The 27,903-nt window shown below is 43.2% G+C and overlaps 5 protein-coding genes across 10 annotated transcripts; 3 read left to right on the top strand and 2 right to left on the bottom strand.

The window, feature by feature from the left end:
- The first annotated feature begins 754 nt into the window (after nt 1-754).
- Nucleotides 755-5,244, top strand: LOC100838012 (NAC domain-containing protein 14). Its single transcript, XM_010236076.3, has 7 exons — nt 755-1,175; nt 1,784-2,070; nt 2,333-2,662; nt 2,786-3,082; nt 3,155-4,174; nt 4,417-4,507; nt 4,602-5,244. Exons 1-7 carry the CDS (start codon nt 1,007-1,009, stop codon nt 4,808-4,810), a joined length of 2,403 nt encoding a protein of 800 aa, XP_010234378.1. The 5' UTR covers nt 755-1,006; the 3' UTR covers nt 4,811-5,244.
- An 811-nt stretch (nt 5,245-6,055) lies between these two features.
- LOC112271427 lies at nt 6,056-8,215 on the top strand. Of its 2 annotated transcripts, none has more exons than XR_002964357.1 (2): nt 6,056-6,393; nt 6,690-8,215. XR_002964357.1 is itself a non-coding variant. In XM_024460464.1 (2 exons), the coding sequence occupies exons 1-2, from the start codon at nt 6,245-6,247 to the stop codon at nt 7,755-7,757; spliced, it is 1,155 nt and encodes a 384-aa protein (XP_024316232.1). In that variant the 5' UTR covers nt 6,056-6,244; the 3' UTR covers nt 7,758-8,215. The 2 variants fall into 2 exon arrangements, 1 of the variants encoding a protein (XP_024316232.1); XM_024460464.1 differs by having other exon boundaries at nt 6,752-8,215.
- Nucleotides 8,216-8,633: 418 nt separating this feature from the next.
- LOC104583558 lies at nt 8,634-12,850 on the top strand. Of its 2 annotated transcripts, none has more exons than XM_010236078.3 (5): nt 8,634-8,834; nt 9,384-10,388; nt 10,518-10,675; nt 11,188-11,382; nt 11,935-12,850. In XM_010236078.3, the coding sequence occupies exons 1-5, from the start codon at nt 8,720-8,722 to the stop codon at nt 12,577-12,579; spliced, it is 2,118 nt and encodes a 705-aa protein (XP_010234380.1). In that variant the 5' UTR covers nt 8,634-8,719; the 3' UTR covers nt 12,580-12,850. The 2 variants fall into 2 exon arrangements, with proteins under 2 accessions (XP_010234380.1, XP_010234379.1); XM_010236077.3 differs by having other exon boundaries at nt 8,635-8,834; nt 10,500-10,675.
- Nucleotides 12,851-13,020: 170 nt separating this feature from the next.
- On the bottom strand, nt 13,021-14,614 carry LOC112271428 (putative B3 domain-containing protein Os08g0157700). The gene has a single exon (XM_024460465.1). It carries the CDS (start codon nt 14,060-14,062, stop codon nt 13,412-13,414), a length of 651 nt encoding a protein of 216 aa, XP_024316233.1. The 5' UTR covers nt 14,063-14,614; the 3' UTR covers nt 13,021-13,411.
- Nucleotides 14,615-16,715: 2,101 nt separating this feature from the next.
- On the bottom strand, nt 16,716-27,213 carry LOC100838310 (protein CCA1). Of its 4 annotated transcripts, none has more exons than XM_010236080.3 (11): nt 27,001-27,213; nt 23,610-23,749; nt 23,431-23,457; nt 23,206-23,293; nt 22,928-23,005; nt 22,609-22,810; nt 22,426-22,537; nt 22,232-22,293; nt 19,034-19,255; nt 17,561-18,916; nt 16,716-17,472 (listed from the first exon to the last, which is right to left on the bottom strand). In XM_010236080.3, the coding sequence occupies exons 6-11, from the start codon at nt 22,645-22,647 to the stop codon at nt 17,113-17,115; spliced, it is 2,151 nt and encodes a 716-aa protein (XP_010234382.1). In that variant the 5' UTR covers nt 22,648-22,810; nt 22,928-23,005; nt 23,206-23,293; nt 23,431-23,457; nt 23,610-23,749; nt 27,001-27,213; the 3' UTR covers nt 16,716-17,112. The 4 variants fall into 4 exon arrangements, with proteins under 4 accessions (XP_010234382.1, XP_010234384.1, XP_003573469.1 ...); XM_010236082.3 differs by having other exon boundaries at nt 23,206-23,310; XM_003573421.4 differs by having other exon boundaries at nt 23,390-23,457.
- Between the last annotated feature and the right edge of the window lie 690 nt (nt 27,214-27,903).

A 27,903-nucleotide genomic window follows, 5' to 3' on the forward strand; every position in this document is an offset into this window, starting at 1 on the left:
CGTCTTGGTCTGTCCCCGTTCGTTTAATTTGTTGCTGAAAAGTCTGCGATTTGTTTTTGGACATCTTGCGAACCGATCGAAAAGGAAAGGGACGTTAAGTTTCTTAAGAAAAAATGGGCATACACTCGAGCTCGTGTTTGCAGAAATAATCGAATTTCATGAGAGAAATGGATGGACGACCGACCGGCCTTGCCAAAACTCACCAGGTGATGATGTTAATTGGTTGATTAGAGACCGCAGAAAATTTCTATATGCGGCAGGATTTGATAAAAAGCAGGGATAAGAATGTGGCAACTTAAGGAGACGAGAATATGCCTCGAGTCACATGCGTGTGAGGGGCAACGTGTAGTGTCATGGACCGGGATGCGATCTCGACGAAATGAAAGGCGTACGACGACATTTGCACCGTGTATCAATCCAAGAGTTTAGTAACCGCAGAGATGATCTTGACACGATGGTATTCCGAGCAAAACTAAAGGCACATTACTCTAATTCGTCGTAAAATCTACGAGACTAAACTAACAATTTAAATCCAAAATTCAGCGAACCATACAAAACACCATCAAAACTCACCGACTCTCTGCACTTCATTTCGTTCGCAGGGTGAGAAAAAACACAAAAGCCCAGCAAGAGCAACGGAAACGGAACGGACGAGCTGGGTCGCTGGACAGTGGGGCCGGCGCGTCAGTGGCAGAACCGCCATAAGGTCCCCCGACGCGTGTGCTACGCGGGGTATATACAAGGCAAATTCAGGGACGCGGTAAAGGAGGCCACCACTCGCTTTCTTCCCCCACACGTCTCCTCGCGCTCCTCTAAAGAAATCCCCAAATCACACCACCAAACCCTAGCCAGAAATCCTCTGCTTTGCTCTGATCTCCCCCCTCTCCCCACCGCGCTTCCTTCGCTGCTAAGTATATCCTCCCCCGCGCTCCGAATCTCCTCGGTCGATTGGGTTCCGGCGTTGGATGAGAGCTTGGGTCGCAGAAGTAGGAGGAGGAGGAGGAGGATGACGGTGATGGAGCTCAAGACGCTGCCGCTCGGCTTCCGGTTCCACCCCACCGACGAGGAGCTCGTCAGGCACTACCTCAAGGGGAAGATCACCGGACAGATCAACGCCGAGGTCGAGGTCATCCCCGAGATCGACGTCTGCAAGTGCGAGCCGTGGGATCTCCCAGGTACTACCATCCCCTGCCTGCTATTATGATCGCCTCCTCTGTTTTTTTGGGGTTTTTTGGAGTTCGTAGAATTGGGTGTCTCGTGGCCGTGGCTTCCGTTTCGGGGCTTTGGGTTGCCGGTTCTGCGATTCGTCCCTGATTCGGGGTTCCTGAGTTGGATTTTGTCTCCATTCTGTTTTGCCCCTCCGTTGGATTGGCTGCAGGTTTCCCAGCCATTTTGACCAGTCTCTTGTTGCATATCTCCTTCGGCGTGTCCCCTCGTTACCCCCAAAACAGTAGCTTGGGGGTTTGGGGTTCCTCTGCGGGATTCTGATTCCTTGTGTAGCATGCGATTTACTAGCTGCTTCTGGTGCTTTGCGTCGTGCTCACTGTTAGTTTGAGGGCTGTTAACTCTGTAAAAAAGGTCTCTGGGGTGCTAATCCTTGATGCGATTCTCTCGACGTCTGCTAATTTTTCTTTAATATACCCTCTTTCCGAGATGCGATTTGGTGCGATTCAGCTGAAAATTCTTGGACCTGGTGCTGATTAAGTGATTATACCCATCCGAATGTCAAACCTGTTGGTATAAGATTCCATTTCTCCTGACGTCGGCATGGTGGTGCTTGCAGATAAGTCTTTGATCCGTTCCGAGGATCCAGAGTGGTTCTTCTTTGCACCCAAGGACCGCAAGTACCCCAATGGAAGCAGGTCGAACAGGGCGACAGAGGCTGGGTACTGGAAGGCGACAGGGAAGGACCGGATCATCAAGTCCAAGGGCGAGAAGAAGAAGCAGCATATGATAGGCATGAAGAAGACTCTTGTGTTCCACCGGGGACGTGCCCCTAAGGGCGAGCGCACCGGGTGGATCATGCATGAGTACCGTACCACCGAACCAGAGTTTGAGTCCGGCGAGCAGGTATGCGCCTATTGTCTGTTTCTTTCTTGTGTTTTCATGATACAGTTTATGAATCAAGTTTCTGAAGTGGCAGGGTCGTCAGATTCTGCTCACGGTTTGGTTCAGAGATTTTGATAAATTTAATACCTTCATTAAAAATGTCTTCTGAAAATTACCAGTTAGATTTAACTCATAAAATGAAATGATCCGATAAATCCTGTCTGGTAGTTCTGCACATTATAAGCTGACTTGAATCGAACATTTTGTTTATCACTACTTTCAGGGCGGTTATGTTCTCTATCGCCTGTTCCAAAAGCAAGTGGAGAAAAGTGAGCGCTCCAGCCCAGACGAAATGGATAGAAGTGGCTACTCTCCCACTCCATCTCGATCCACTCCTGACAATATGGAGGCAAATGAGGAAGCAATTACACTGTTAAACAAGGAATCTCCTGAATCTGGTGTGCAAGGATGCCCAATTGACTTGCCAGGCACAGTTGAAACTCCAGCTGCACCGATTACAAGATGGCTTGCAGACAGAACTGATAACTTGGTGACACATGACGCAAACATTTTACGCACGCCATTTCATGGTCATGTTGATGAAATACCTAAGGTGAGCAGAACCGTGAAACAAGCCTTATAAACCTCTATTGTCATGCAAATTTCACTGCATTCTCTTTCTAAGTTGTTAATTTAAGCTGCTGAATGACGATTTATGTTATATAATTGCAAGCAGACTGGTCCTTTGGTTCAGCCAATTGACCCACAGAAGAAAAATGTTGATTCTGAAGAATTCTTGACCTTTGCTGCCCCCATGTTACCGCATGAAGGAAATGATTTGTTCTGCAATCCTTCTCTTCAAGGACATTCATTTGATTTTGGTGGCAGTATGGCACCTGGTGATCTAGTGGAGAAGTTCTTGAATGAAGCAATTGCTGATCCAGAGGAGCATTCGTCAACAGCATCAAAAGTTCAGTATGATTCAGACAATGGGATTATGCTTCCAGAGTTAGAGAACAATTGGCCTATGCAGGTAATCTATTTTTCGCGTCTGCTGTATATTTCGTGAATACTGTCCGCGTTCTTATATTTGTTCGCTCTGCAGGGTGAAATGCTAGATGATCCATACTGGTTCGAGAATATAAACTTTTGCCCAGATGATACAACTCCACAACTGAGTGGATATGAGAATACACCATTGCTTCCTTTTATTGGAGCTAATCCTGACGAACTTTCAATGGATTCTGATCATGAGTCCATGCAAGATTTATTCAATACCATGGAAGATTCAAATGAGAAGATGGGTGGATGGAACAATGGATTTGGATTTAATCCCATACATCAACAGTTACAGTCCACAATGCATCCAAACCATTTAGTTTCTCAACAGGGCTGTGCACAAAGGAGGTTACGGCTACAAGATTCATTGTCTGCTGTAAATATTGAAGGTGAAGAGAGCATGACTAAAGATGAAGATGAAGTATCACATATTGTAACTTCGGAATATATGGGTGAATCTGTTGAGTCGACTGCAGATGGAGATGATGGTGACTCCACAGGGGTTACCATTATGAGTCGACACCCTGCTCCAAGTACAAATGAGCCTTCCGATGGAGATGATGGTGACTCCACAGGCGTTACTATTATGAGTCGACGCCCTGCTCCAACTACAAATGAGCCTTCTGATGGAGATGATGGTGATTCCACAGGGGTTACTATTATGAGTCGATGCCCTGCCCCAAGTACAAATGAGCCTTCCGATGGAGATGATGGTGATTCCACAGGGGTTAGTATTATAAGTCGACGCCCTGCTCCAAGTACAGATGAGCCTTCCGATGGAGATGATGCTGAGTCAACAGGGGTTCTTATTATGAGCCGAGGCCCTGCCCTGAGTTCAGATGTGCCTTCTGATAGAGATGTTGCTGAGTCAGCAGGGATTACTGTTCTGAGCCAATGCCCTGCTCTAAGTTCAAGCTCAGATAGTTCAATTACTCAACAGGGGACAGCAGGTCGAAGGTTGCGGTTACAATTGAACCTTAATGCGGGACCATGTTCCAGTATTGATGGTTCGTCAAGTTGCATGATAGACGAGAAGGAAAATGAACACAAAGGGATGAGAGCTGAGGTGAGATTCTTTGTTATTCTAAAACTAAATCTGCAATTGAATTTTGGTGGCAATAGATCAATATTAGGTGTTGCACAGTTCGTTTTACTGTAGAATGCACTGAAGGTGTCTTTGGTTGTGACCTGTTCCTGGGTCCTGTTTGATCTGTTTTAACAAACAGAACTCCTGCCTGATGACGAACTACATTTTGTAATGTTTCATTGCTGAAGGGGTACTAACATATTTTGGTTATTGACTGCCAGAATGAAGGGAACATGGACACAAGCTTTTGTGACGATGCTAATTTTGTTGGCAACAACCATGCCGATGAGCAAGATAACATCCCTGAGCATGGTAACCAGTCTGTTGGGCCTTTCATACATCTTGTAATTTTGTTATTGTTGTCTACTGCTTTGCTGATACTATCCAATATGCTGTTGACATGCAGATGCTGCAAGGCCTGTTCCAGAAGCTAATTCTGTTACAAGGTTGCGGAAGACAGCGGAGAAAAGCGGCAATGAGAACAAACAGGAATTAGGTGTCCATCCACATGTGAGAGCACCAAGGAAGGGGGGCTTCCCAGCATACATTATCTGGCCAGTTCTATCGGTGGCTCTGCTCGTCCTTGTCAGTGTTGGGATCTATGGATTGGCATAATAGCTCTCTCCTGATGGAATTTAACGTGACATGCTTTTCCCACACAGCTCCTTAGCATTGTCCTACCGTATCCCCTTTGTACATAACGCATCTTAATCCATGCAAGTGTTTGTTCCACTTCCTGGACACCGAGGCATTAGAAAATACAAAAAGAGAGAGAGAGGAAAGAAGGTAAACTGAAAGCGAGGTAGCAAATGAGAAGGGGTGATGCAAGAGAAGTGCTGTTGTAGATGTCTGTGACGACAATAGGTAAATGGTAGTTTTTGCTCTGCCGTTCTGTTAAGGCAGATGTTAGTAACCAGGTTTGTTAAGCAGTTGTAAGTCATGTTTTTTCGAGCTGTTCCTGGTTAAGTATTGTAGCAAGATCTGAACCTAATTAATATGATGCAGCTCCTCTTTTCATCTTGTAAAACTGTTGTGGTTTATCCTTGTTACTGATTACATGTTGGTCTGTGGAACGATACTTTGTGCCTATCCCAGATAAGGTATGGCACTTGAATTGGTACGTTGCAAGCGAAACTTACTGTCCTTTTGATGCACAGCTGATTCTTCTACATGGTTACCGGAAGTCTGTCTGACTGTCAGCACGAAATCTCCGTTTCCTTGTCGATTAAGTCTTGTGGAATCAAACTAGGCGCGGGACAGAAAGTGGAAGCTGGGCCGCGAAGTTTCAAGGATGGTTCTTCTGAAAGATAGCCCACGGTATACCTGGGTGTTTGTCTCCCGAACCTGTCGCTGCATCATTGCGCCTAAGCTTTGGCATGCAACGCATTCTCGGCTGTCCCCCTCATATCGTGGTGCTCACAAAGTCCCTCTTTTGTGCGTTTCAAAAGGAAAATTCTTTTCTTATCACATGATGATATACTTGCTCCGTACAATAATAACAGGACACTCGGAGACGGTGTTCCGCCTGCGCTAGAGCTCTGCTGTCTGCTTAGCTCCGGTGAATTTCCTGCATGCTGGGATTGGGGTGGTTTCGTTTTATGAAATGATGATCAAAGCCGGTGTGGGCTCGGACGTGGATTTTTGGCTTCCGGGATCCAGTCCTCCCTACAGTTCAAATTTTATGAAAATCAGTTTCAAAAAATCTGAATTTTTTTAATAGTGTTAGTATAGATGTATACTACATATCTGTACATTTACATGTAAAGATACATTGATTTGTAGTCTGTGCAAAAATAACAAATCTGGGGATGTATAATACTAGCGCTATTGTGCATCCCCAGATTTGTTATTTTTGTACAGATCACAAATAAATGTATCTTTACACGAAAATGTACAGATATGTAATATACGTCTATACTAACACTACCAAAAAAATTCATATTTTTTTGAAACTGATTTTCATGAAATTTGAACTATAGGGAACATTGGATCTCGGGAACCAAAGTGGGTTTCCTGTGTGGGCTCGCACTTCTTTTCTTCTCGTCCTGGATGGGCCTTTACCTTGCCAAAATGCCAATGCAAGTAAGGCCTACGTTGTACCAACAAGCTTCAGCCATCCACGAGGCCCAAGCCCATACACCGAAGCTTTGTCCGCTTCGTGACCGCAATCAGAATGTGACACAAACACAATATTCCGGGTAAAACAAAGAATCGCGTTTATTATTAAGACGAGATTATTACTACCTTCGCTCTTAATTGTAACATTATCGATTACTGTACTACTTCCGTTCTTAAATGTAAGATGCTATAACTTTGTATTAAGTCAAACATTCTAATACATGATTAAATTTATAGAAAATACATTATCATTTATCATACACGTGTAAGGACGATATGATATGGAAATATAATCACAACGGATTTGATAAAACTAACATAAAGAGGTAAGTATCTTGTAAACAACTGACATTGAACCTTCTCCTTTCCCTTCAAGGTCCTTGTCCAGAATCCCTATTCCCTTTGTGCTAGAATCCTCAAAACCAGATATTTCCCTAGATGCGATGTTTTGGAGGCGACACCAACCGCGGGCATTTCATATACTTGGAGAAGCATTTTGAAAGGGATTCATACTCTGAAATTGGGCCTGATTTGGCGCGTGGGAGTTGGTCGAACTATAAAAATCTGGGAGGACCCATGGATTCCGAGAGACAGCACTAGGAAACCAATTACGCCGAGAGGTAATTCTAATTATCCGTCCTTGGTGTCTGATCTGATTGCCCCGCTGTGTGGAGTTTGGGATGAACATCTCATCAGGCATGTTTTTTGGGAGGAGGATGCTGACTTGATTCTTAAAATTCCAATCCACCTTGCCTTCAGTGATGTAGTGGCATGGCATCCTGATCCAAAATGGCTCTTTTCTGTAAAATCCGCTTACCACTTAACTGCTGCCAACGAAGAAAAAGAGAGTACTAACGGGGGCGGCGGCTCTGCTAGCGAGCTGGGGGGTCAAATTTTGTGGAATAAGCTCTGGAATTCTTGCGTCCCTAACAAGACCAAACATTTTCTCTGGAGGCTGGCCCATAACACGATTGCAGTGAGAATGAACCTGAGATATAAAGGCATGGACATCGATTCTAATTGTTTGTTCTGTAGTTGCAAGTTTGAAGACACAGGCCATCTGCTGTTCAAGTGTAAGCAAGTGAGACAGTTGTGGAGAGGTCTTGGTATGGAGGAAGAGAGGCTTGTGTTCAGTACGAAAACCAATGCCCATGATGTTTTTGAGATCCTTCTGAATATGAATTATGGTAAGCTTGCCCTGGTTGCCTTCCTGTTGTGGAACCGGTGGCTGCAAAGAAATAAAGTGCGGGATGGCGAGTCCTTGCGCCCTGTCGAAGACCTTATTTTCTCTGTCAGAAATCAAACCAGCTCCTTTTTGGAAACTTCTGAGAAAACCAACAGCAGAAGCAGCAGACTCTTAACAATGTGGCAGAAACCTAAGATGGGGTGGATTAAAATTAACTCTGATGGATCCTTTATTGCGGAATCTAACAGTGGAGGCTAGGGTGCTGTTCTGCGAGACTGCAATGGAGATGTGGTGGCGTGCGGGGCTGGGAATCGAACTCATTTGCTGAGTGCTCTTCAGTCTGAAACTCTGGCTGCTAATCAAGGCGTGAAGATGGCCATCGAGCTGGGCATCCAGAGAATTGTGCTGAAAACTGACTCTTTGATCCTCAAGGCAACTCTGCTCTCATCGACCACTGACAAGTCTCTTATTTCTATGGTGATTGAAGAAACCAAGGAGCTCCTGGCCTCTCTTTTTTCTAATTTCCAAGTTGTTAATTGTGGTAGGAGCTGTAACTCTGTAGCACACAGTTTGGCTTCTGTTGGATCAAGCTTCGTCCACCGGTTAATGCATCTTTGCATTCCAAAAAGGTGTCCAAGGAACTTGCATCTTGGCATTTCTGATTAGACAGATGTGACCACTTCACTATCCCAGTACCAACAAATATTTTTCTTACATCTATATTAATCGTTAGACCGGCTCTTGTTCAAATATTAAAATTAGAATATCAGATTAGGCACGTGACCATAAAAAAAATCAACAAATGTCGTAAGTACTAAACTTCCAGTTTCACTGAAAAGTAAAAACATCAAACCGCTTTTCTTAGATCATGTTAATTATTGACACGATGAAAACACACGATGAAAACACTTACTCCCTCTGATTCTAAATTATTGACTCAAATTTGCTCAAATATGAATGTATCTATTTTTAAAAAGTGTAACATGTAATAATTTCGATAACAATTTAGGACGGGAGGGAGAGTACTCCGAAGCAAATTCGTTCCAATTTCTAAAATTTACTCTTAGCTAAGATAAAATAAAATCCCATTCTCCCGTTTCTTCGCTGGGAAGCTTTTGCTTTGGAAGCCGGAAGAGGCGAAAAAGTCTGAACACCCCTCTTTCCACCACCACTTCATTATTCACCACTCTCTACCCACCCACCGTCCGCTGCCGTCGCCGATGACCCCCGCCACCGCCACCGCCGCCGCCATTGACTCCGCCCTGTCCCCGCACGCCGCTCCCTTCACCCTCCCCTACCGCTCGGCCTGCGCCCCTCCCGGTCTCCTCCAGGATGGTAAACCTAAGCCTCCCTCCCATCCCTATCCTCGTCTTGTTTATCTCCGCCGGCGCTCTGGTGCTCCGCTTCTTGTCTGGTCTGCGCGTCAATTGCGTTCCCTGTGTTATGTTAGAGGATGCGAATCCGATTGCGTTAGGTCGCTACGTTTATTTTAATCTTGCGGCGCTGGCCTGTATAGCTCGGCGAAAGATTTGACCTTTGTGCGGTTCTTGGGTGGTTGGGAGGATTGTGGTCTGGAGTGGTAGGCCAAGAATCGGTGGATCCTTGGTTGATTTATGGTTGTATATCTGTCCGTTTTCTAGTTAAAGTATTCAGGCATGCATCGGTTATCTTCGGAATTTATGGATGTACTAGTAGTTGTAACGTTTTCTTTCGCTCTGTCAGTCTGCCACTAGATTTATGACTTCATCCCATGACTATCCCCAATCAGCACAATACTAATTTGGACGGGATGCTTTTGTTTTTTGTTGGGCTACATTAGTTTGTAGTAGTCATTGTTTGCACAACGAACTGCGAAGACATTGAGTGTGCATTACCGATGCGCAGGTGATGTTTCTAGTTCGACGGATGGTAGCTTCGTGGTGTGTGCGGAAGAGAAGAAAGCAAGGGATCCCCAATCAGCATCATGCCTTTTGACAAAATCAAGTGGCACTGTTTATCCACCCTCTACATATGGAATGCAGGCTGGACAGCTGAGTTCATGGCCAGGACTCTGTGTGGATGCCTATGGCTCCTCAACATCGGTCAGGATAACATCCAGTTATGAGCAGCAAAGTTCCTTGATATCAGGAAACAGGAGCAAATGTTCAACAGTGAAGATTGAAAGGCCACCAAATAAAACATCAGACACTAACAATGCCAGCTGTGGTCCTAGGAGCAAGTTGGTTATAGCAGAAAACCCTAAATCCAAAGACACTGGGAAAGAAATATCATTTACCAGAACTTTACAAGTCAAAAATCCTGTCGATGGCAAGGACAATTCACAAGGTACCATTATCTGCTCCAAGGTGGAAAATCCCGTGTTCAATGGGAAGCCTCTTTGTATTCCAACTACATCTGCTAATCCATGCAGCTTTGTGGCTGATGACGTGAAGCCAGATCCATCGGACTGTTCTGTGGATTCACCATGTTGGAAAGGAGCTTCAGCTTCTCGTCAGTCTCCGTTTGATGTTCGTCAAACACCTGCTCCCCAGTCAGCTAATCAAGAATTAGAAGCCGTTAGTGCTGGACAGAAACAAAGCTCTAGCACTTTTCAACATTATGAAGCTCCAGTGGAGCTTCAAATATCAGCCAGTAGTAAAACTAAGCATGACCACTCCCAATCCTATCCTGAAGTGTCTGTGTCAATGAAATCCAGAGGTATAAGTATAGAGCAGACAAAAGATTCCCATGGGAAGGAGCGTGAGTGTGCAGACCAATGTGCAGCAAAATCCGAAACCAAGCAGAAGCACCTGTTGGTACTGCGAGATAATCACGTGAAGCGATCTAGTCTAAACTCCGCCGCTCCGGATTTTGTACCTTCATCAATTGGGAAACCAAAAATTGGCAAAGGTCTACCCAACTCCTCTGTAGTTCTATATGATAGCACCTGGTGCTTGATATATAAAGTTAGCAGTTCCATCTTATGCATACATAATATGTTAACTTTTTGACACATTACAGGACCCTGTTCTTCAACAGGAAGGAGTATATCGGGAGTTCTCAAAGCGATTGAAAATCTGACCGAGGTGTTCCAGAGTAGTTACTCTGAGGATGGAATTGAGCTGGAAGAGCATGACTACATCATCCTCGAATCAGTAATTAGTAATCTTCAGAATTGCCTTCATAAAAAAAGAAAGGTGCGCTGTTTCGTGGATTTTTGTTTTCCAGTCCTCATTTAGTATGGGCATTCTGTTTAATTTGGATACTTTCTGTTGAGCATACAGACGACCTGCAGCTTGCAGTTTTATGGCTTCTTGCGTTATGCGGAACTATTTTGAATGATTGACATGATACGATAGATCTAAGCTTAAATTTTTATCCATTTGTTTTTTTTGCTTCACTTTGAAGTCAATTGCTTCGACTCATGCTAGATGTTTGCCTCTGATGTCCTCTTAGGAGGAATAACTGTGAAACTTTTACTATTATTGCTATTGCACATGTAAGATTAGCAAATTTTATGATTCCTGATGTTGCGAATTCTTTTTTTTTCTTGTTAACACAAATGATGAACTTTACATGGTAGCTATGCTCCTTGATATTTTTCCCTGTCAACATAAAGAAATAAAAACTATTAGAACTTACGGAGCACAATATTACTATGTTATTTAAATAAGTGATCCCATGATAATTTTGTCTCTATTGTTACCAGGGTCCTATTGACGCTGCTTCTGACAAGGCAGGGCTGAAGGCTCCACACCCTCAGACTACAGTTTTAAAATCTGATGCAGGGAAATACAATGGTAGTTATGTCGCAGATGATGGAAAGGGCCTAATTATTGATCGGTTTACTGGTTCTAGTCATATGATCAATGATTTTGGAAGAAGCAGCTTGACACGGGGCCAGGTAACCTTTTATACATTATACACATAATAACTTTTGTTGTTTCTAAATGCACAGAGGGTTGCAGAACCTTTTGTATCTCCCAACAGGTGCAATTTTCACTTTACGTATTAAATTTACTAGCTAAAAGCACGTGCGTTGCTACAGAAATATTAATCAATCTAGTCAATTATAGAGAATATGATACGTATATCTACCATATTAAATGCGTACAATTACATTCGTTTTCTAGCTTTATAGATAATGGCCTCAATTAAGTGAATTGACGACCACCAACTCAGATGAAGTAAAGAAAAAGGTCCAACTATTTTTTAGAAGACATGTGCAGAAGAATTTGCTCTTTTAACCTACCCTGTGGCAGGTCCAGCATGATTTGATGAAAACTTGCTTACAATACTTAAATAGTTTAACTAAATTTGCTCCATGCAATTTTTTTTTTGCCTATCCTGTGATAAGTCTAGCAGGATTTGGTGAGAAATCACGTAGAATACTTAAATAGCTTAACTAAAATTTCTGTTGCATTTTCTTATCAAACTATTCTTAATGGTTGACCAGCCTTCACTCAACAATGTTCCAAAGAAGATATCCGCCGAGGAAGAACATCCACAGGTTCTTGTCTATAAGAATCTCTGGATTGAAGCGGAGCGTGCAAATTGTGAGTTGAAGTACCAACTGAAGCACACTTGTATAAAAATAGACCTAGAGTCCAGCATGGCTCCTGCTAGTGCTCCAAGAAAGAACTATTTCCAAGTATCTGATCTGAGTACTGATCCAGTTAATCTATATGGAGCTTCCTTAGCTCACCCGCCGATGCTGAGCTTTCACAAGCAGCAGCCTGCTGGAGAGACATCAGGATCAAGCAGCAGTCAAAATCTCATTTACCCTGGCGACTGCATTCTGTCAGGAGGCAACAGTGCTCTTAGCTGTTCTCCAAGCACCAAACGCTACTCTACTCTGCAGAAGAATCTGCAGCGTGGTCATGTTCTGACAGGCCAGGAAGAAACCATCACACATCATAATGCACATTCCGGGCTGCAACCAGCGCCAAATAGAGCTCGCCAGGAGTTGAACGGAAGCACTTTGGATGGCGCGTCCTCCCGCTCATACATCGGCCGAAGAGATGACATTTTTCTTGGCAATTCTGAGTACGGCTCATCGGACTGGGAGCACGTGCTAACAGAAGAAATCGGCTGGAGCTGATGGCATCTGCCAGCTTAGAAAGGTGTTACCTGTACATATATGAGGAAGTAGGATTTCCGGAAGCCAGGGGATCTGGCTATATTTTGGTTGCTAACCAAGGCTGACGAAAATGGTGCGTTTCAGCTGGCGAAAAACACTGCCCCCTTTTGACTTTTTATCAAGCACATCTTGCCTTAGAAACAGTGGTTGTATATTTTGGTCCTACTTGGATGCTACTAAGCAGTATCTTGTTCTTTGGCACACAATTAATTAAGTGCATAGTTCTGTTCCACTGTGCTCCTAATGGCCGATCCTACAACAGCATGTACTACAATGTGTGCCAGGGCATTCATTGTGTACCATCTATATCAAATATTTGGCCAACGTATTCAAAGTTTCAAACTACAAATAAAAATGTATGTATATGAAAATCCAGTAGTAAATATCATGCACGCCTGTAAATTCTGGCCGACAAAATGTGCATGCATAGATGAAGAGAAGAAATCAAGGGTCTTCAAATTACAGAAGGTGTATCATTCAATCCTGATGATCATCAGTACATCTTCATAAAGCTCATATATAGCTAATTCAACTTGTATAATCTTATGACTATACTCCTTTTTTTCTAAATTAATCGTTAAACAGCAAAGGCAAGACGGAAGCAACCAAATCAACAACTATCTACCGGGAACAAGAGGAAACTAAATAAATCATCAGCTAAATTCAGGATCAAGAAGCAGTCATCTTCCCCACCCCACTAGAACGAAATCTATATTCAAACTCATCATCATCATCAGCTTGTTATGATCAAAAGCAGATTCATCAATCTCTTCCTGCAATGCATCCTTCCACATCATCCCAACCCCTGTCCTCCTTCCTCGTCGTCTTCCCCGGCGCCGGTGCCACACTCTACATTCACCCCAAAGAGCCTGAAGCTCCTCGGCGGCGGTGACTCTGCGACGGCCTCGCCGTGACAGATCATCGTCGACGTCCCACGGCCGAACAGCCGTGGCTGTGCTGGCCCGGCATCGGCGTCGGAGCCGAAGACGATGTCGTGGCGGCGGCATGGCTGGCGGTGGCGGTAGCCGATGAAGTAGCGTCCGCCGGAGCGGGTGAAGGAGATGGTGTCGCCGGCTGAGAGCCGCTTCTCCCTGACGAAGCGGCTCCACCCTCTGGTGATGACGTAGCTCTGGCTGCTCCCCCAGTAGGAGTACCGGAACCGCCACGCCGCCGTCCTCCCGGCAGCGCCGGCGGCGGCGTCCTCGAAGCACAGTTCCGTCATCCCCGCCGCCGCCATTGGCGGGAAGTGGCGCTCGGCGTGCTGCTTGGGCACGACGAGGCGGTTGAGCTTGCCGACGTCGCTGGGGGTCACCACCTTGTCGAACAAGTGCTCCAGCTCTCCTTCACCTACAGCTTCTCCTTGCTGGTAATGGACATCAACAAGGTCGTCTTCTTCTTCTTCTTCATGGCTTCTTTCTTGAGCAGTGGCTTCTTCCATGATCATCAGTGTAGTAGCATATATGGGTTTATTGTTCTAGGCTTCTAGCTGGGAAGAAAGATTGATTCTGGTTTTGGCTTTTGGAGTAATTCTTTGGGTGGATCTTTCTTGGATCTGAGGTGGTGCGTGCAATGGAAGAACTAATATGGTTTCGGCTGGCATGCAAGGGGAGGAATCCCACCTACCTAGCTACCTTAGCTAGCTTCATGGATCATATGTATTGATGTGTGTTCTTGACACAGATCTTTGATGAGTTGACTGATGGCTGGCCAGAGAGGAGACTTAATTGGTACAGCTAGCTAGGAGGAAGATGTATGCATGAAAGACTAGCACAACGCCACGCTAGTGCGTCCGTCGCGGACTAAAAAACATACTCACTCTTCCTACCGTACCAGATCAACAACACTTGTTATATATATGGATCAGAGTGAGTAGAAGTCATGACCTTGACCGTTCATCTAGATCCAACGGGTGATATTGTGTGAAATGATGGACCACCGCTATCAATTGAAATCTTCGTGGGGTCTAAAGATCAAGGAGCTCTTTCTTGCAAGGAGAGGTACCTAAGGGCATCCACAACGCTATAGTGAGAAAATAGCGCGCTATTTAAAACCATGCATAGATCTTATTGGCACTGGTGCTAAATTTCAGTTTCGGTACAACGTAGATGATGCCAAATATTCATGCAGATAGGACCCACCAAAACAATAAACTATTCAAATAATTCTACCCAGCTCTTTTCCCCTTCTCTTCCTCCACGGTCCACTCAAGTAGCCCAACGCCGCGCATGCGCTCGCCCCTCGCCTCCTCTGCGCCCAACGCTGCCACCGCCATTTTCCACCTCCGCCCGCGCCCGACGGCGTGTGCGCCCGCCCCACACGCCTGTGCACCATCGCTCGCCTGCGCCTGCGCCCGCCTCCTCCTAGCACGGGCCAGCCGCTGTCGTCTGCCGTGCCGGTACCACCTGCTGGTTGCGCCCAACTCACCGTCGCCCCTCCGGTCTCTGTCTCCCTCCGATTCTCCGGTGTCCATTTCTCTCGGTATCTTGCGGCGGTTGTCGATTTGTTTATTCACCAGCCCAAATTAGGAACCAGAGCAGCTATTTGCTCCGCAATTTGGCACCGGTCTCACAATGTTAAAAAACGGTGCCAAATGCCAAATAGCTATTTGACATCTCTATTTGGCACAGATTATGGAGGTCCTTTGTCCTTTCTACGGTTTGCAGGGGCAAGAGAGGATGCAAGGTGACAATAATATAGTAAATTTGTTGACCAACTTCATTTGAATACCATCTCGATATGCACGCAACTTGTTGCTACGTGAGTACGTAGTAAACTAGCTAGGTCATGTCAACTACATGTAATATTATTATTTTTTGGTTGCTGCTTAGCTTATAACCAAGTGGGAATTGAGTGCATTTTACCAGGTCAACAACTTTTGCATAAATTACAGCAAGTAACAAGGGAAAGTTAAACTTGGTCGATTAAGTCTATGCATGGCAAATTAATTGACTAGGTGTGACGTCACCCCCTGGTTACTTGTGACGTCATGCACGTTCCCCATGTGACGTGGCTATTTGGAAGAAAGATTTTTGTTTTAGCAGATTGTTGCGTGCAATAGGTGACAGGCTACTAAAACTATATGGGCAGAACTTAGAGAAGATCAGGCACCAGATGTAAAATGTTCCAAAAGAAATTGCACACGTATATGTTCGAGTTCTCTGCATTCTGTTAAAAGCAAGTTTAAAAACTTTAAATTTCTCATTTACAGCATTAAATTGATTTTCTATGCAAACATAATATGCATTTTTTTGTAAACTTTTTAATATTTTTTATTTTGTTGTTCGTCCTGGATGAGCACCTTGCCCTGTCGCTGTCATTCATTCGCTTAGGATGCGGGCAAAATTGTTTTGCTTGCCCGATGAAAATAACTTTACAAGTATTGATTGCTTTATTCAGAAATATATTTTATCGCCTTTTTCTTGTTAGATATCGACAGGGAAATATGGTATATGGAGTAGAAGAAAAGGAGTCAACCAAGTTTTGATGGGGAAAATCCTTGCAGGGGAAAACTTTACAGAAAAATTAGGGATTTAGAAAGGAATCATTAAATCATCCTATGCGCCATACAGGAGGTACAAATAGACAACATGTGTTCAAACTCGCGAAGCAAAAACCGATTTCGGAGTCCATTCAAACAAAACCCGGCACAAAAGGATTCGGAGTTATCAACATTGTTCACAAATAGGCCAAGTTCAGGTTAGATCAACGACCACTGGATGATTCATCTACTTCTCTACCTCAATTGGCCATTTGCACGACAAAATTTTCTTTTATATTTCCTTCAGGGAAATGAATATTAGGGCAACTTGACAGTAAAAAAATATGCTTCCTATCTAACACGCCCTGACAGAACAATTACACACAGCCCTACTACCTGCTTCAAAACCTGTAGGTACTATCCAACCATTCTTTGCAAGTGGTCACGTCGAACACTTGCTTCTCTTTATTCCCCTTTGATTAGGCAAGTGGGCCTTCTAGAAAATGATCTTTGTTTTATCTCCTTCTGAGAAACATATAATATCTGTACACATCTGTCACCACCTCTAAAAAAAACATCTGCCACCAGTACCCACATTTAGGTAAAAATAACTCCTGGGTTAAAAAAGAAAGGTGTCCATCCAAGCATCTCCAGATATCAGATGTATATACAAATCAAATACAAGGCGATCACGATCTCCCTTTGGGAACTAAGCCTAAAATGATCCAATAACATGAACCGAAATTGCAAGTATTATCCTTCACCAAAAAAAATACAAAAACAAGCAGAATTGCCTTTTACCAAGAAAGTACCGTAGGCGCTTAATGCTTAATGTCTAAAGAGATAGGATGTGAAAGAAGCAGTCTAGAGGATCCAGCTGCTTGCCAGGCACTGACATACAACACACGGTAAATTTGACTTTTGTAAACACTGCATTGCAAGGACTGAAGTCCTATAGTAGCTTAGATGTAAAATACTATAATTTCTTCAAAACAAACTACTTGTCGAGGCTGGAGTCACGTGGAGGCTTCGCTGTCGAGGCGAATCCTTTTGGTGCCAACCTCGTCACTAGCCGGCACCCTATTCTCCTTCGCTTCCACCGAGCACCTCTTGTAAGGTTTGAAGCCTGTCCGGCGGGATTTCATATTCAGGTGTGACAATTCAATGGGAAGGGAAGCTATCGGACCGACCGATGTATCGAGTTCACGATCAATAATCGAGGCGCACTCGTTGAGGTCGACCGTCACCGTAATTGCTTCACCTTGGTCCTCCTTTGAGACCTCCTTCGAGACCGCCTTCGATCCTTCTGCCTGTGGGGGAGAAAAGCTTTGGGGAAGCTTTCCTCTACTGAACAGTGCATCGAAAGCCATACGACCCTGACAGCAGAAATGTGAATTAGAATACAGTGATGGATGCTCAACGAGTAACATATAATGAAGTTAGGCAATGCTGGTAGACTACAACCTCCTCAGAAACTTCCTTCCATGATTCACTTGTGCTTGCAATGCTCCGAAATCTGCGGTGGTTAGTATCACCAGCTGAAAGGTTATTGCAAGATGCTTGCTGCTCCTTGTCATTCACTTGATCTTGTTTCTCGGGAACATGTTCTGCCTCTACATCACTACTGGATGGTGTGTTGGAACCGCATGAAGAGCGATCCTGCTTCTTCTTGTTTCCAAACGCATCACTTGTGTCAGCTCCTGTGGCAGGTGTTATCTCTGCTTTATCCGTCGGAGATATCTTTATCTCAGTGTGGAGAGAAACCTCTCCGTTTCCACTTTCATCAGACTGTGAAGACGCTACAACCATCACAGCTTCAGGTTGACCTTGCTTCTGAGCTACTTGGCATTCCTTTGGTGTGCAATCAACTGGGAAGTTCTCTGATGCACGCTGAACATCTGCTGTGGGAAACGAAGCGCTAGGAACTGGAACAAATGGAAAAGCCATGGGAGGAGCAAAAAGAGGGAGAAGACCTTGTGTTGCCCACCATGCTGATGCCGCAGCAACTGTAGCGGCTACGATAGAAGCCATGCTGGGAGGAGAGCCAATATGTCTTCCCTGAGCATTATCAGAAGGACTTTCTTGATTTGGATCGACAGGACTGTCTGCTGACGGCCAGTATGATGCTGCAAGCCTTGCGGCTGCATGTACTGCGGGGTTTGACAACAATGTGGAAACAAGCATGCTGGAGAAAGCGGATGACATATTAACAGAAGATTTGTAGGCATCTTGGTTGCAGTGGCATTGCATCATCGGTGCAAAGGCTGCATAGTTGTGGGTAATGGGCTGCGCTGTGGAGCTGTTGTCAAATTTTGGATCCACAGAAAGTGTTGGATGAAGGCAGTTCATGTTACCTTTGGCTACTCCCACTTGATCATTTGTTTGATCAGCAGGACTTTTTTCAGTCCCAATGACTGGAATGCCACTTGCCCCAGTTCTATCCATTTGGTAGTGTGAAGCTCTTGTGGGATGTTGGTCTGTGTGTGTTATCTCCACTGATTTTGGCTTTAGTTTCACATGTTGCCTTGAGTTATCCAAACAATCGTCATGCAGATGGTCATATTTAGCACTGATGTGGATTCTGTTCGGCCTTTCCATTTCCTGATCATTAATATCTTTTACATCCTTCTCCATATCGATGGAAACAGAAGTTCTGTCCATGGTTGTCATATCTTTTATTTCTGTTTTAGTTGCTTCAATCTCCATTGACGCACCATGGTTTGAAGAGCTCTTGTTAACAGAAGAAAATGAGGCAGATTGTGCATCTCGAAAGAGATTAAGAACTTCTGAGCAACTTGATGACTCCTTTCCTTGAAGTTTCTGAATGCAAGTGAGCTTCTTGTTAAAGAAAATGAAGCATAGTAATAGTAAATGCATACATTGAGGAAAGAATAAACACAAGCTCCAATCAGAGAATAGTACTACAAAGGTTTTTACCTGAAGAGTTGCATTTCCTGCTGTTTGTGCATTGCTACTGGTCAAGCTTATATTTGATTTTGTTGACTTATCATTTGGAGCTTCTCTCGTAGGTGCGTCGGAGCTGAGACAACCTTTTCGCGGATATGGACAGTTAGGTTTTCTTTTAGGCCGTGGTGGAGGTATGTCGATATCATGAGCTTCTCCTGGAGAAGTGCCATTATTGATAGCTTCCTTTTCCAACTGCAATTTCCTGATTAGTTAGATACATACAAATAGCAACAATACTAGAATTAAATGCTTGAAGAACAGTAATTTGATGTATACAGAACTTTAACAGTTGGAGTACTAGATATTGTTACTTTTCCAAATGCTATGAACTTTGAAGGTAGCTGAGAAACCTTTTGGCCAGTTTCTAGAGGCCAGTGGTAGAGGGAACATGCATTTTCTAGCTGGTGGGATTTTTGTCCCAATTCACGAACTAAAACGAACAGCGAACCATTGGGAAGATACATGAGTTTCAGGGGAGAGAAGGACGATCACAATGCCAAGTTCATTTACTGGTGAGTTGTTTGAGAATAACATAACAGACACTTTCTTGTGAAAGAACAACGTGCAAAGGAGGAAAATTAGCAAGTATCAGACATGAAAATGTGTACAGCCATTAGCACTCATAAATCTACTGATGCTCATATAAGTTTATCTGTATGGTGTGATGAATCATCAGGGTTGTAATCACATAAGAGTGCTTACCATGGCGGCAGAACTATTGAAAACATGTTATGAATTTATGATGCATGGTGCAACAGATCTTTTGAGATCACTGCTACAGAAAACAGTACACAAGTCCCTCCCTCCCTCCCTCCCTCCCTCCCTCTCTTCTCTGTAAGATTGAAGCTGAGCTTGCGGCTTCCCTCGATTGTTAGCTTGGCACTTGCCTCCCCTGCTAGGCCTTTCCATCTCTTTTTCTCCCTGATGTAATTTCCTCCTCCCTCCCTTGTATATATGTTTTGTGTTAATAAAATTTACTGTGCCCCACCCCCAACCCAACACCCTACAGTTTTATGGTAAAAGAATGTCTTCTTGGTTATGTGACCTCTTTTAGTGGCACTCAGCCAATCATCTTTTTGTTATTTTTCTTGTAAGCATCTTGATCTTTTATTATAAGAATCATCATCTTGCTCTTATGATGTTTAGACTCTTTTCATATAGAATTTCACTGAAAAGGAAACAATAAACTTAACTGAAAAGGCATGGAAAAATTCTACAGTTCAGTAGAAATCTGAAACAGTTCTCCGTGACATCAAAAGTGCAAATTGATATCAAGTTCAGTATATGGGACCAGCAGCTTTGCTAACGTTGGTTCTTCCAAACGTTCACCTACATAGAGTGTCCTCCTTGCAGGTGCAACCCTTGGATTCATTTATACGTCTACAGGAATATTATCCTCATGGTCTCAGATTAATGCGACAGGTTACAGAGAGCCCTGCACTAAAGCTATTTTAGTTCCATCAACCTTAGTGGGCATTCAACAATTGCAAGTTTTCACTTGTAAGACTATCAATACCACGGTTCGACAACTAGATGGTAACTGGCTTTAGCGCCGGCTTTTGGCCAAACAGGTGGGTACCGGTGAATATGCAGCCAGTACCGACCCTTTCGATTTACCCCACTAAATAGTAAATACCAACAGGATTGTAACCACTTCCGGTTTAAAATTCCCATTTGAAATTTGCAAAGGAAAATGGAGATTCAGAATGCCAGAAACCAGAACCAACTACAGTAGGCTTTTTGGACAGGTATCCTAAAATGGTAAATCCTGACCAACATTGCATCCTAAACCATCAAGAAACCTTTGAAAGCTCATCTACTTAATATTTAATAAGAATGTACTAACTTGATGAATGATGACTGTATAAGTTTGCTGTCAACCCTGCACCTACCAACATGCCACAGTTTTCATGATTGCTACTCCCTCTGTTTCTAAATACTTGTCGCTGTTTTAGTTCAAGTTTACACTAAAACAGCGACAAGTATTTAGGAACGGAGGGAGTACATGTGAGTGAAGGAATAAAGAGTGGATAGTGGTTTATTTTCACTCGCCTAGCTCTTTCTGTTCAACATAAATGTTAATTTGCTGGAAACATAAAAACATTTAAGCAATAAGTATTACTTCTAAAGGCTTGTCATACACCATAACTTCTTACGAACTTATTGGCGAGCAAAAATGAATGAGCTAGTGTAAGTAAACAATTAGTTGTGTCATTTACTTATATGCACAATAGGTTACAGATGTTCATCCTGCAGCTAACCCACTGTACCAAGCTAAGTCCGATGGTCATGGCTGGTTGTCAGGGCATGAATTTTGAGAACCCAGAAATTATCATGTTAAAAAACAACTAACCTCGGCTTATCTCGCAAGAAGACCTTTGAGAGGGTGATGGTGCAATCCAAACAAGGTAACAATTCATGTCTGTTGCAAGTTGCAACGTGATGGCAATGTAATTATGTGGCAGTATGCAGCCCCTAAAGGCAGACAGGAGGCTTGGAAACAGGAAAAAGAACAAAAAGAAGAATAGAGATTAAGGAAGTAAAAAAGAGGGTATTCCAACTCTCCATGGCATTGATTTGTATTTTTGCAGAGTGAACATAAAAATGAAATGGACTCAAATGCTCTCTTAGTCATTTTATTCAACGTGGATGGAGAAACATGTTAGATATAAAGCTTTTACATACGTTGATGCTGTCTCCAATAAAATATTAGCATAAACTTGCTATACAATTCTGTAGGCATTTCCTATAGTTCACTCAAGTACATATCTATTGACTTCATATGTAAATTGAACTAGCAACACGATGTTTTCTTAGTCATATACATATGTATGCTTAATGAGAACACAGATGAGCAAGTTAATTAATGAGGACCAGAAGTGTTTGATATCCTCTTCTCTGCGGCATTGCTAATTTCATACAAATAAGCAGAGAATTTATAGCACATTTCATCCATTTCAGCATGTTTTAATATAATCGTTCAAAGCACAGCACTGACGAAATAAAACATTGTCCTCAGATAATCGAAAGAAACAAATCCCTCATGGTTCGTGCTCTAAATATACAAATCAATGCAGTACACAACTGTACAACACGAAACATCCTGAAAACTAATGAGATGGCAGTAAACCAAACAAAGGGCACTAGCCAATCAGATAGAGAAAGAACCTTGGTGAAGAACTTTTGAGCATGGCTTCTGATTTGCACAGCAGTCTTTGTCCCAACATGCTCTGTAGAAAACAAAAGAAATAAGTACATATCCACAAAATTAACATAAATAGAAAAACTAATAATCAGTGACAAATCAATGAATTCAGTTACAGCATATAATTACTCAGGATATGAATGTATGAAGATTTCACCTTCTATGCGCTGCCAAGCTCTGCCATACAGTTTGAGGGCTTCAAGGAAGCGTTTGTGCTCTGCCTCAGTCCACCGTTCGCGCTGTTTTGTGATTGTGTATGGCTTTCGCACCTGCAAATTGCATCAAGAAAAATGTTGATACATTTACAACACATCAACAGGCGCGTCCATGAGCAACTCACCTTTATTACCGTTTCCTCACCAGAAGAATTCATCTCCATCTACAATTCCAATTCCAGGGGAAAACAAAAATAGAAGGAAGCGTCAACAACTGGCTGCTTTGTCACTTGGAGTTGAGGTCTTCTACAAACAAAGGAGCTACTCCTTCCATGTCTCCAGCCAAACGCTGGACCTGATGCAAGTAGTATCTCATACCTAATAGACCTATCAAACCAACACAATAAATATTCCCAAATTTAATACTGAAATAATAAAAATTGTATGCCCAACCGCAAAAGACTAGGCAAATTACAAACCCAAGAAAAAGCCTAAAGAACTCACCACTCTACTGGCGATTTGAACTTGGATCATAATGGTCAAGTCTGCTCACCGACTTGAAATAATCCAATCGACATCAATCTGCAAAATAATGCAACATAGAATGGCACCATCTTAATATGCATTTACCTCCTTAAAAAATTACGCACTCTCAAATTTTAAAATTTGCAGGTACTATATGAGAAAAGAGAAATTCAGGCATCATTAGTTAAGAACACTATTGAATTCCACAATTCGAAGATAGGTTGATATAACAATCTCAGGAGCACCATTTCACTCACCTACTAAAAAACTCAATTGCAGCTGGTCTGTTGCACACAAAAACTGAGTCAACGGAATTTAACCATGCTCCTCTCTTTATCTTTAACTCTAGAATCAGCATAAAACTTGCAAGTATTCAGATTATGCAACCATTCCACAAAAGAACAGATTAGACTAACAAAAACAGTTGAAAGCATAGAGAACCTGCAAAGTAATACCACAAGAAGCAATATGATCCAGCTCACCTGCTAGGGAAAAACACTTCCTGTAACCTGCCAAAACAACAAAATCCGCTTCTTAGTTCCTAGTTCCTACAAACTTACAGTCTTGGATCAGAGCTCATGATCAAAACTGACAATGGTTCCAGACAACACGATAAACTTCAAAACTCAAATCAATCGAAAGCCGAAAACATCACACCTACCTTGATAAACTGAGCTTAGTAGTTCCAGTTTTTTGCTTAAATAGATCCACAGAAAAGAGTGGGCCGTGAAGCAATATAGATGATGGAACAAATGCAGGACCTCACAGCACGGTAATTATTATGTATGCCCCGAGCAGTCCCTACACTTGAAAGTTACTGAAATTAGATTAACTCAAGAAGCCTTGTCAAACTCAAGAAACAGCATATTTGAGCTGCCAAGAGGGAGAAAAAAAGTGACCGTTTTAACGGAAAAATGTTGATGTTATAAGACAAAAGCTTTGCTATAATTGATCAGGCTAACCTAGAATGTGATGATTTACCTTCACATGCTACCAAACTTTGTAAGGCAACCAAAGAACAAGCCCATAAAACTTGAAATGATTCAGAACACCATTTACTAATCATGAGGTGCAGTTAGATCTTCATCAACAAAGGATAATTGGATTTATATTCGAACTCAGTACAAAAAATCTTAAAAAGCTAGCCTGGCAGTATTTAACTCAAAGCATTCATTTTTATCATTGGATTTGGATGATGTGGTTTCAAAAAGTAGGCTTGTGGGAGGCACACGACGCTTGGAAGACCGGCCTGGTTTATAAGGAAAACTAGGCCAAAAAACATATGCACAATTGATTAAAGGACAACCAACTAGCAAAAGTGCAAAACTAAGGGCATGTTTGGTTCATAGCCTTGATTTGACACACTTTTTCTACTAAACTGTGGCAAGCGACAAAAAGTGTGTCAGAAGAATTGCTCACCACAAGTTAGGCAAAGTTTGGCAAAAGTATGCGTCTATGACAGGTGGGACCTGACTGTGAGACATCCGCCGGTTGTGACAGTCAAACAAACAGCCTAATGGAGCTGCCACATGCTTGTGGCAAAGTTTGGTAAACTGTGGCCATGAACTAAACATGCGATGCCGTAAGGCTGGAGCACCTCCAACCAACTAGACACGTCGTAACCGGGTGCCTCTCGTCTAGTGGAAGCACCTGCGCTCCCTGAAGCCGCAACCGTCAGACGGTCAGACCCAACCTGGCCTCCCTCCCAGAACACACCTGTGTCGAGTAGGGTGTGAATCGAATTCTTCGACAACGCCTCAAAGAATGGAAATTTCGCCAAAGGCGCATTGTTGCTGGCACCGATCCCCATGAGGACAGAGCTTTCACCCAGAGTTCTGCACACCGCCACCCACAGGATCCCGAGGGAAGGGGTCCAGCCACGCCAGGAGACACCACATCCGCCTCGGATCCGACTAGCCATAGTCCACTGGAGACGATGAAAATAGATTCTTCGTCTTCGATGACGCCTCCAAGAAGGAAAAAGACACTCGTGAGTGCCATCACGGACAGCACAGACACCCATCAGGACAAAGCTTTTGCCCAGAGTGCAGCATTCCCCCACCCAACTGAGCTCCTGGGGAAGGGGCTGGCACCAACTTCCCACCACCGAGCCGCAAAACACATGGAGCGCCACAGCGCGACCCCCTCTGCATTTGCAATGGCAAGATGACGCAGGCCGGATCCGAGAAACGCGTCTGTCACCACATCCATGCCATCACACCACCATACCATAGAGTCATCGAGACCAGCCCGCAGCTAGACGTTGTGAGCCCATCAGCCCACGCGGGGCCTGCAGCAGTCAGTTTTGGGAGCAGACACACTGCTAAGGGTGGATAGAAAGCTACTTGACTTGTTGCAAACTCGGCTCGACTTGACTCGAACTCATTTCTATAATTCTCCCGCAAAAAAAAAGAACTCATTTCTATAACGAATGGAGCTGAGCAACATCTTTTGCTTGTTAAGATAGTAAGCCTAGAGAGTGAGTTACTGAGTTGCTCGTGAAGCTTGTTAAGCTGGTATTTAATCACTAATCAGCTCATGTACCTATTAAGTATTTAAATCGCATTCATCCATTGCACGAATTTGAGCCTTTGAGGGTACATATGTTATATAATAAGATAGTACAACTCGTTCTCCTGTTAATTGTTGTAAATGATATACTTGTTCCTTCTTTGTTAAACTTTTTATTATGATATGATTTCTACATGGTAAAAAAATAACGAGTTAAACAAGGCAAACCTAGGGCTTTTAACTAACTGAGCCGAGCCAAGGTTTTTGCTCTTTAACATTAACGAGCCTGCCAAGTTCAATCTGACTGGCCAGGCCGCTTAGCATCGCCACAGCCCATAGCATCCACACGCAGCTGTGGGTAGGCCTGCCTGGGCATTCAGTTTAACCAAACCAATCGGTTCGGTTCCTCGGTTTTTAGAAAATCTGATTCTCCAAAAATGCTGACAAGTCAATTTCGGAGAAAACAGGGAACAAAAATTTTCCGAACCGAAATTCTGACTTGGTTTTCCGTTCTAACTGAAAAGAACCGAACTGTGTGAACCAACGACTAAGGTTTGGCCTTGGTGGTGACTCTGGTCGGGGTATGGGAATCGAGGAATCGGCGTCGGGATTGGGGAGAGCGGCGACTGACTAGTGGAGTGGTTTTTTCCCCTATGTGCAATATGGACTGGAGACTGGGCCATGTCCAGTTGTGTGCTTGGTTCTTTTTGGGGGTTTCGGTTAGCCGTGGGTAAAACCGGAACTCACCAAGATAAATGTGGTTTTCTGACTTTGCTAACCGAATTAACGACTGAATTTTTCGGTATGATTCTAATCATGTTCGCTCCCGATTCTTTTTGAAGATGGTATTCAATATTTTTAAGCAAATATAATATTTAAAATAGCCAGAATCAATGATTATATAAAGAAACCATCTATATAAATGTTTTATCACTATGTGGGAAAAAATTGCATATTTGTGGCTAGTTGGAAAAAAAAATGAAGCCATCGAGGCACAGTTACTTTGTAATTTTCCTGAAGAAATTTCTAAATGGTCTAAAATAATGAGTATCAAGATACCCAAAAAAAAAGTAGAAGCAAAGAAACTTTTTTGGGTAGAAATAGGCAACAGAAAGAGTATTAAGATACCAAAGAGGAAGTAGAAGAAAGAAAAAAAAAACATGCTAGAAAGAGGTCGGGAAAGTCCTGGCTAAGCCGTTGCTTAGAAAATCTGGTCTCAGGAGAGGTACTGAACCCAAGAGCTCTCACTCACTTATCTGCATAGTTCACAACCAGCTAAGCTAAATCTTCTTCTTGTTTGGAATTGGAGGTCTGCCTATACTATCTATATAGACAAAGCAGTATATAGTGTTTTTGCCATTAAATAAATAAATTTGGGTATTCATGAATCACAGTGGGGCCTGCTGTGCTCCTTCGCCCCGCACCCGGAATCAGAACCGCCGCCAGCCACGGCCACGGCCGCCGCCACCGCATAGCAGGGGGTGGATCTAGACGAAGATCAGTAGGATTTAACTAATTACTGGATGAACACGACCTCATACCTCGAAACCAATGGCCAGAAGACAACTGCGGACGGGGCGGAGACAACCGGAACGCGATGATGTCCCGACGAGGAAGAACTGGAACGGCGACGCGCGTGAGAGCCGGGCAGCTGTAGGAGGATAGATTTAGAGCCTCCTTCTTCTTGATGGATTGGAGCAATTTCTCATTGGAGTTGGAGAGGGGGTGAAGAGACGCGAGCTTGAGCTTGGGGGGAAGTTTCTGGGACTATATGCTTCTATATTGTCATTTATTCTTTTTAGTCCCTATAGAATTCTTAACTACATTCACGCACTCAGAGCCTTGGTAGGTCTGGACTCCTACGTGGAAGAGATGACAACTTCACATGTAAAATTAACTTTTTTTACATGTAATAAAACTCATCTATTTACATGAAAAATCACAAGTACATGTAAGACATGCATATTTTTTTTTGAGAATTCTATCGACACCTGGGATTTTCTACACTCATATGCACCCATGAATTTTCGAGAGCCGACTCTCGAGGATTTGAGCTGACATAAACATTGACATATAGTACATCCGTTCCATAATTCTTGTCGAAACTTACATTATCTAGACACCTTTTAAGAATAGATACATCCATTTTTGAGCACATTTGAGACAAGAATTATGCAACGAATGGAGTATTATTTAATCTCTCACCGTACCAGGAGAGGTCACCATCCCATCCATACTTCTGCTACTACATCATATCTTTGATATTCAGTCATATATTAATTGAGAGGGGGAGGAGGATTTTAGTATTCGTGTATAGAGAGGATTGGAATTGCATCTCAACATATTGCCATGGCCTTAAACGTTGATTGTAACTCTTTGACTTAATATTAATACATACCTCCTTTTTCCCCTATAAGAAAAGGAAGCAATTTCTCTGACGAATA

The sequence above is a fragment of the Brachypodium distachyon genome, chromosome 3 (assembly GCF_000005505.3).
Source record: "Brachypodium distachyon strain Bd21 chromosome 3, Brachypodium_distachyon_v3.0, whole genome shotgun sequence".
NCBI lineage: Eukaryota > Viridiplantae > Streptophyta > Magnoliopsida > Poales > Poaceae > Brachypodium > Brachypodium distachyon.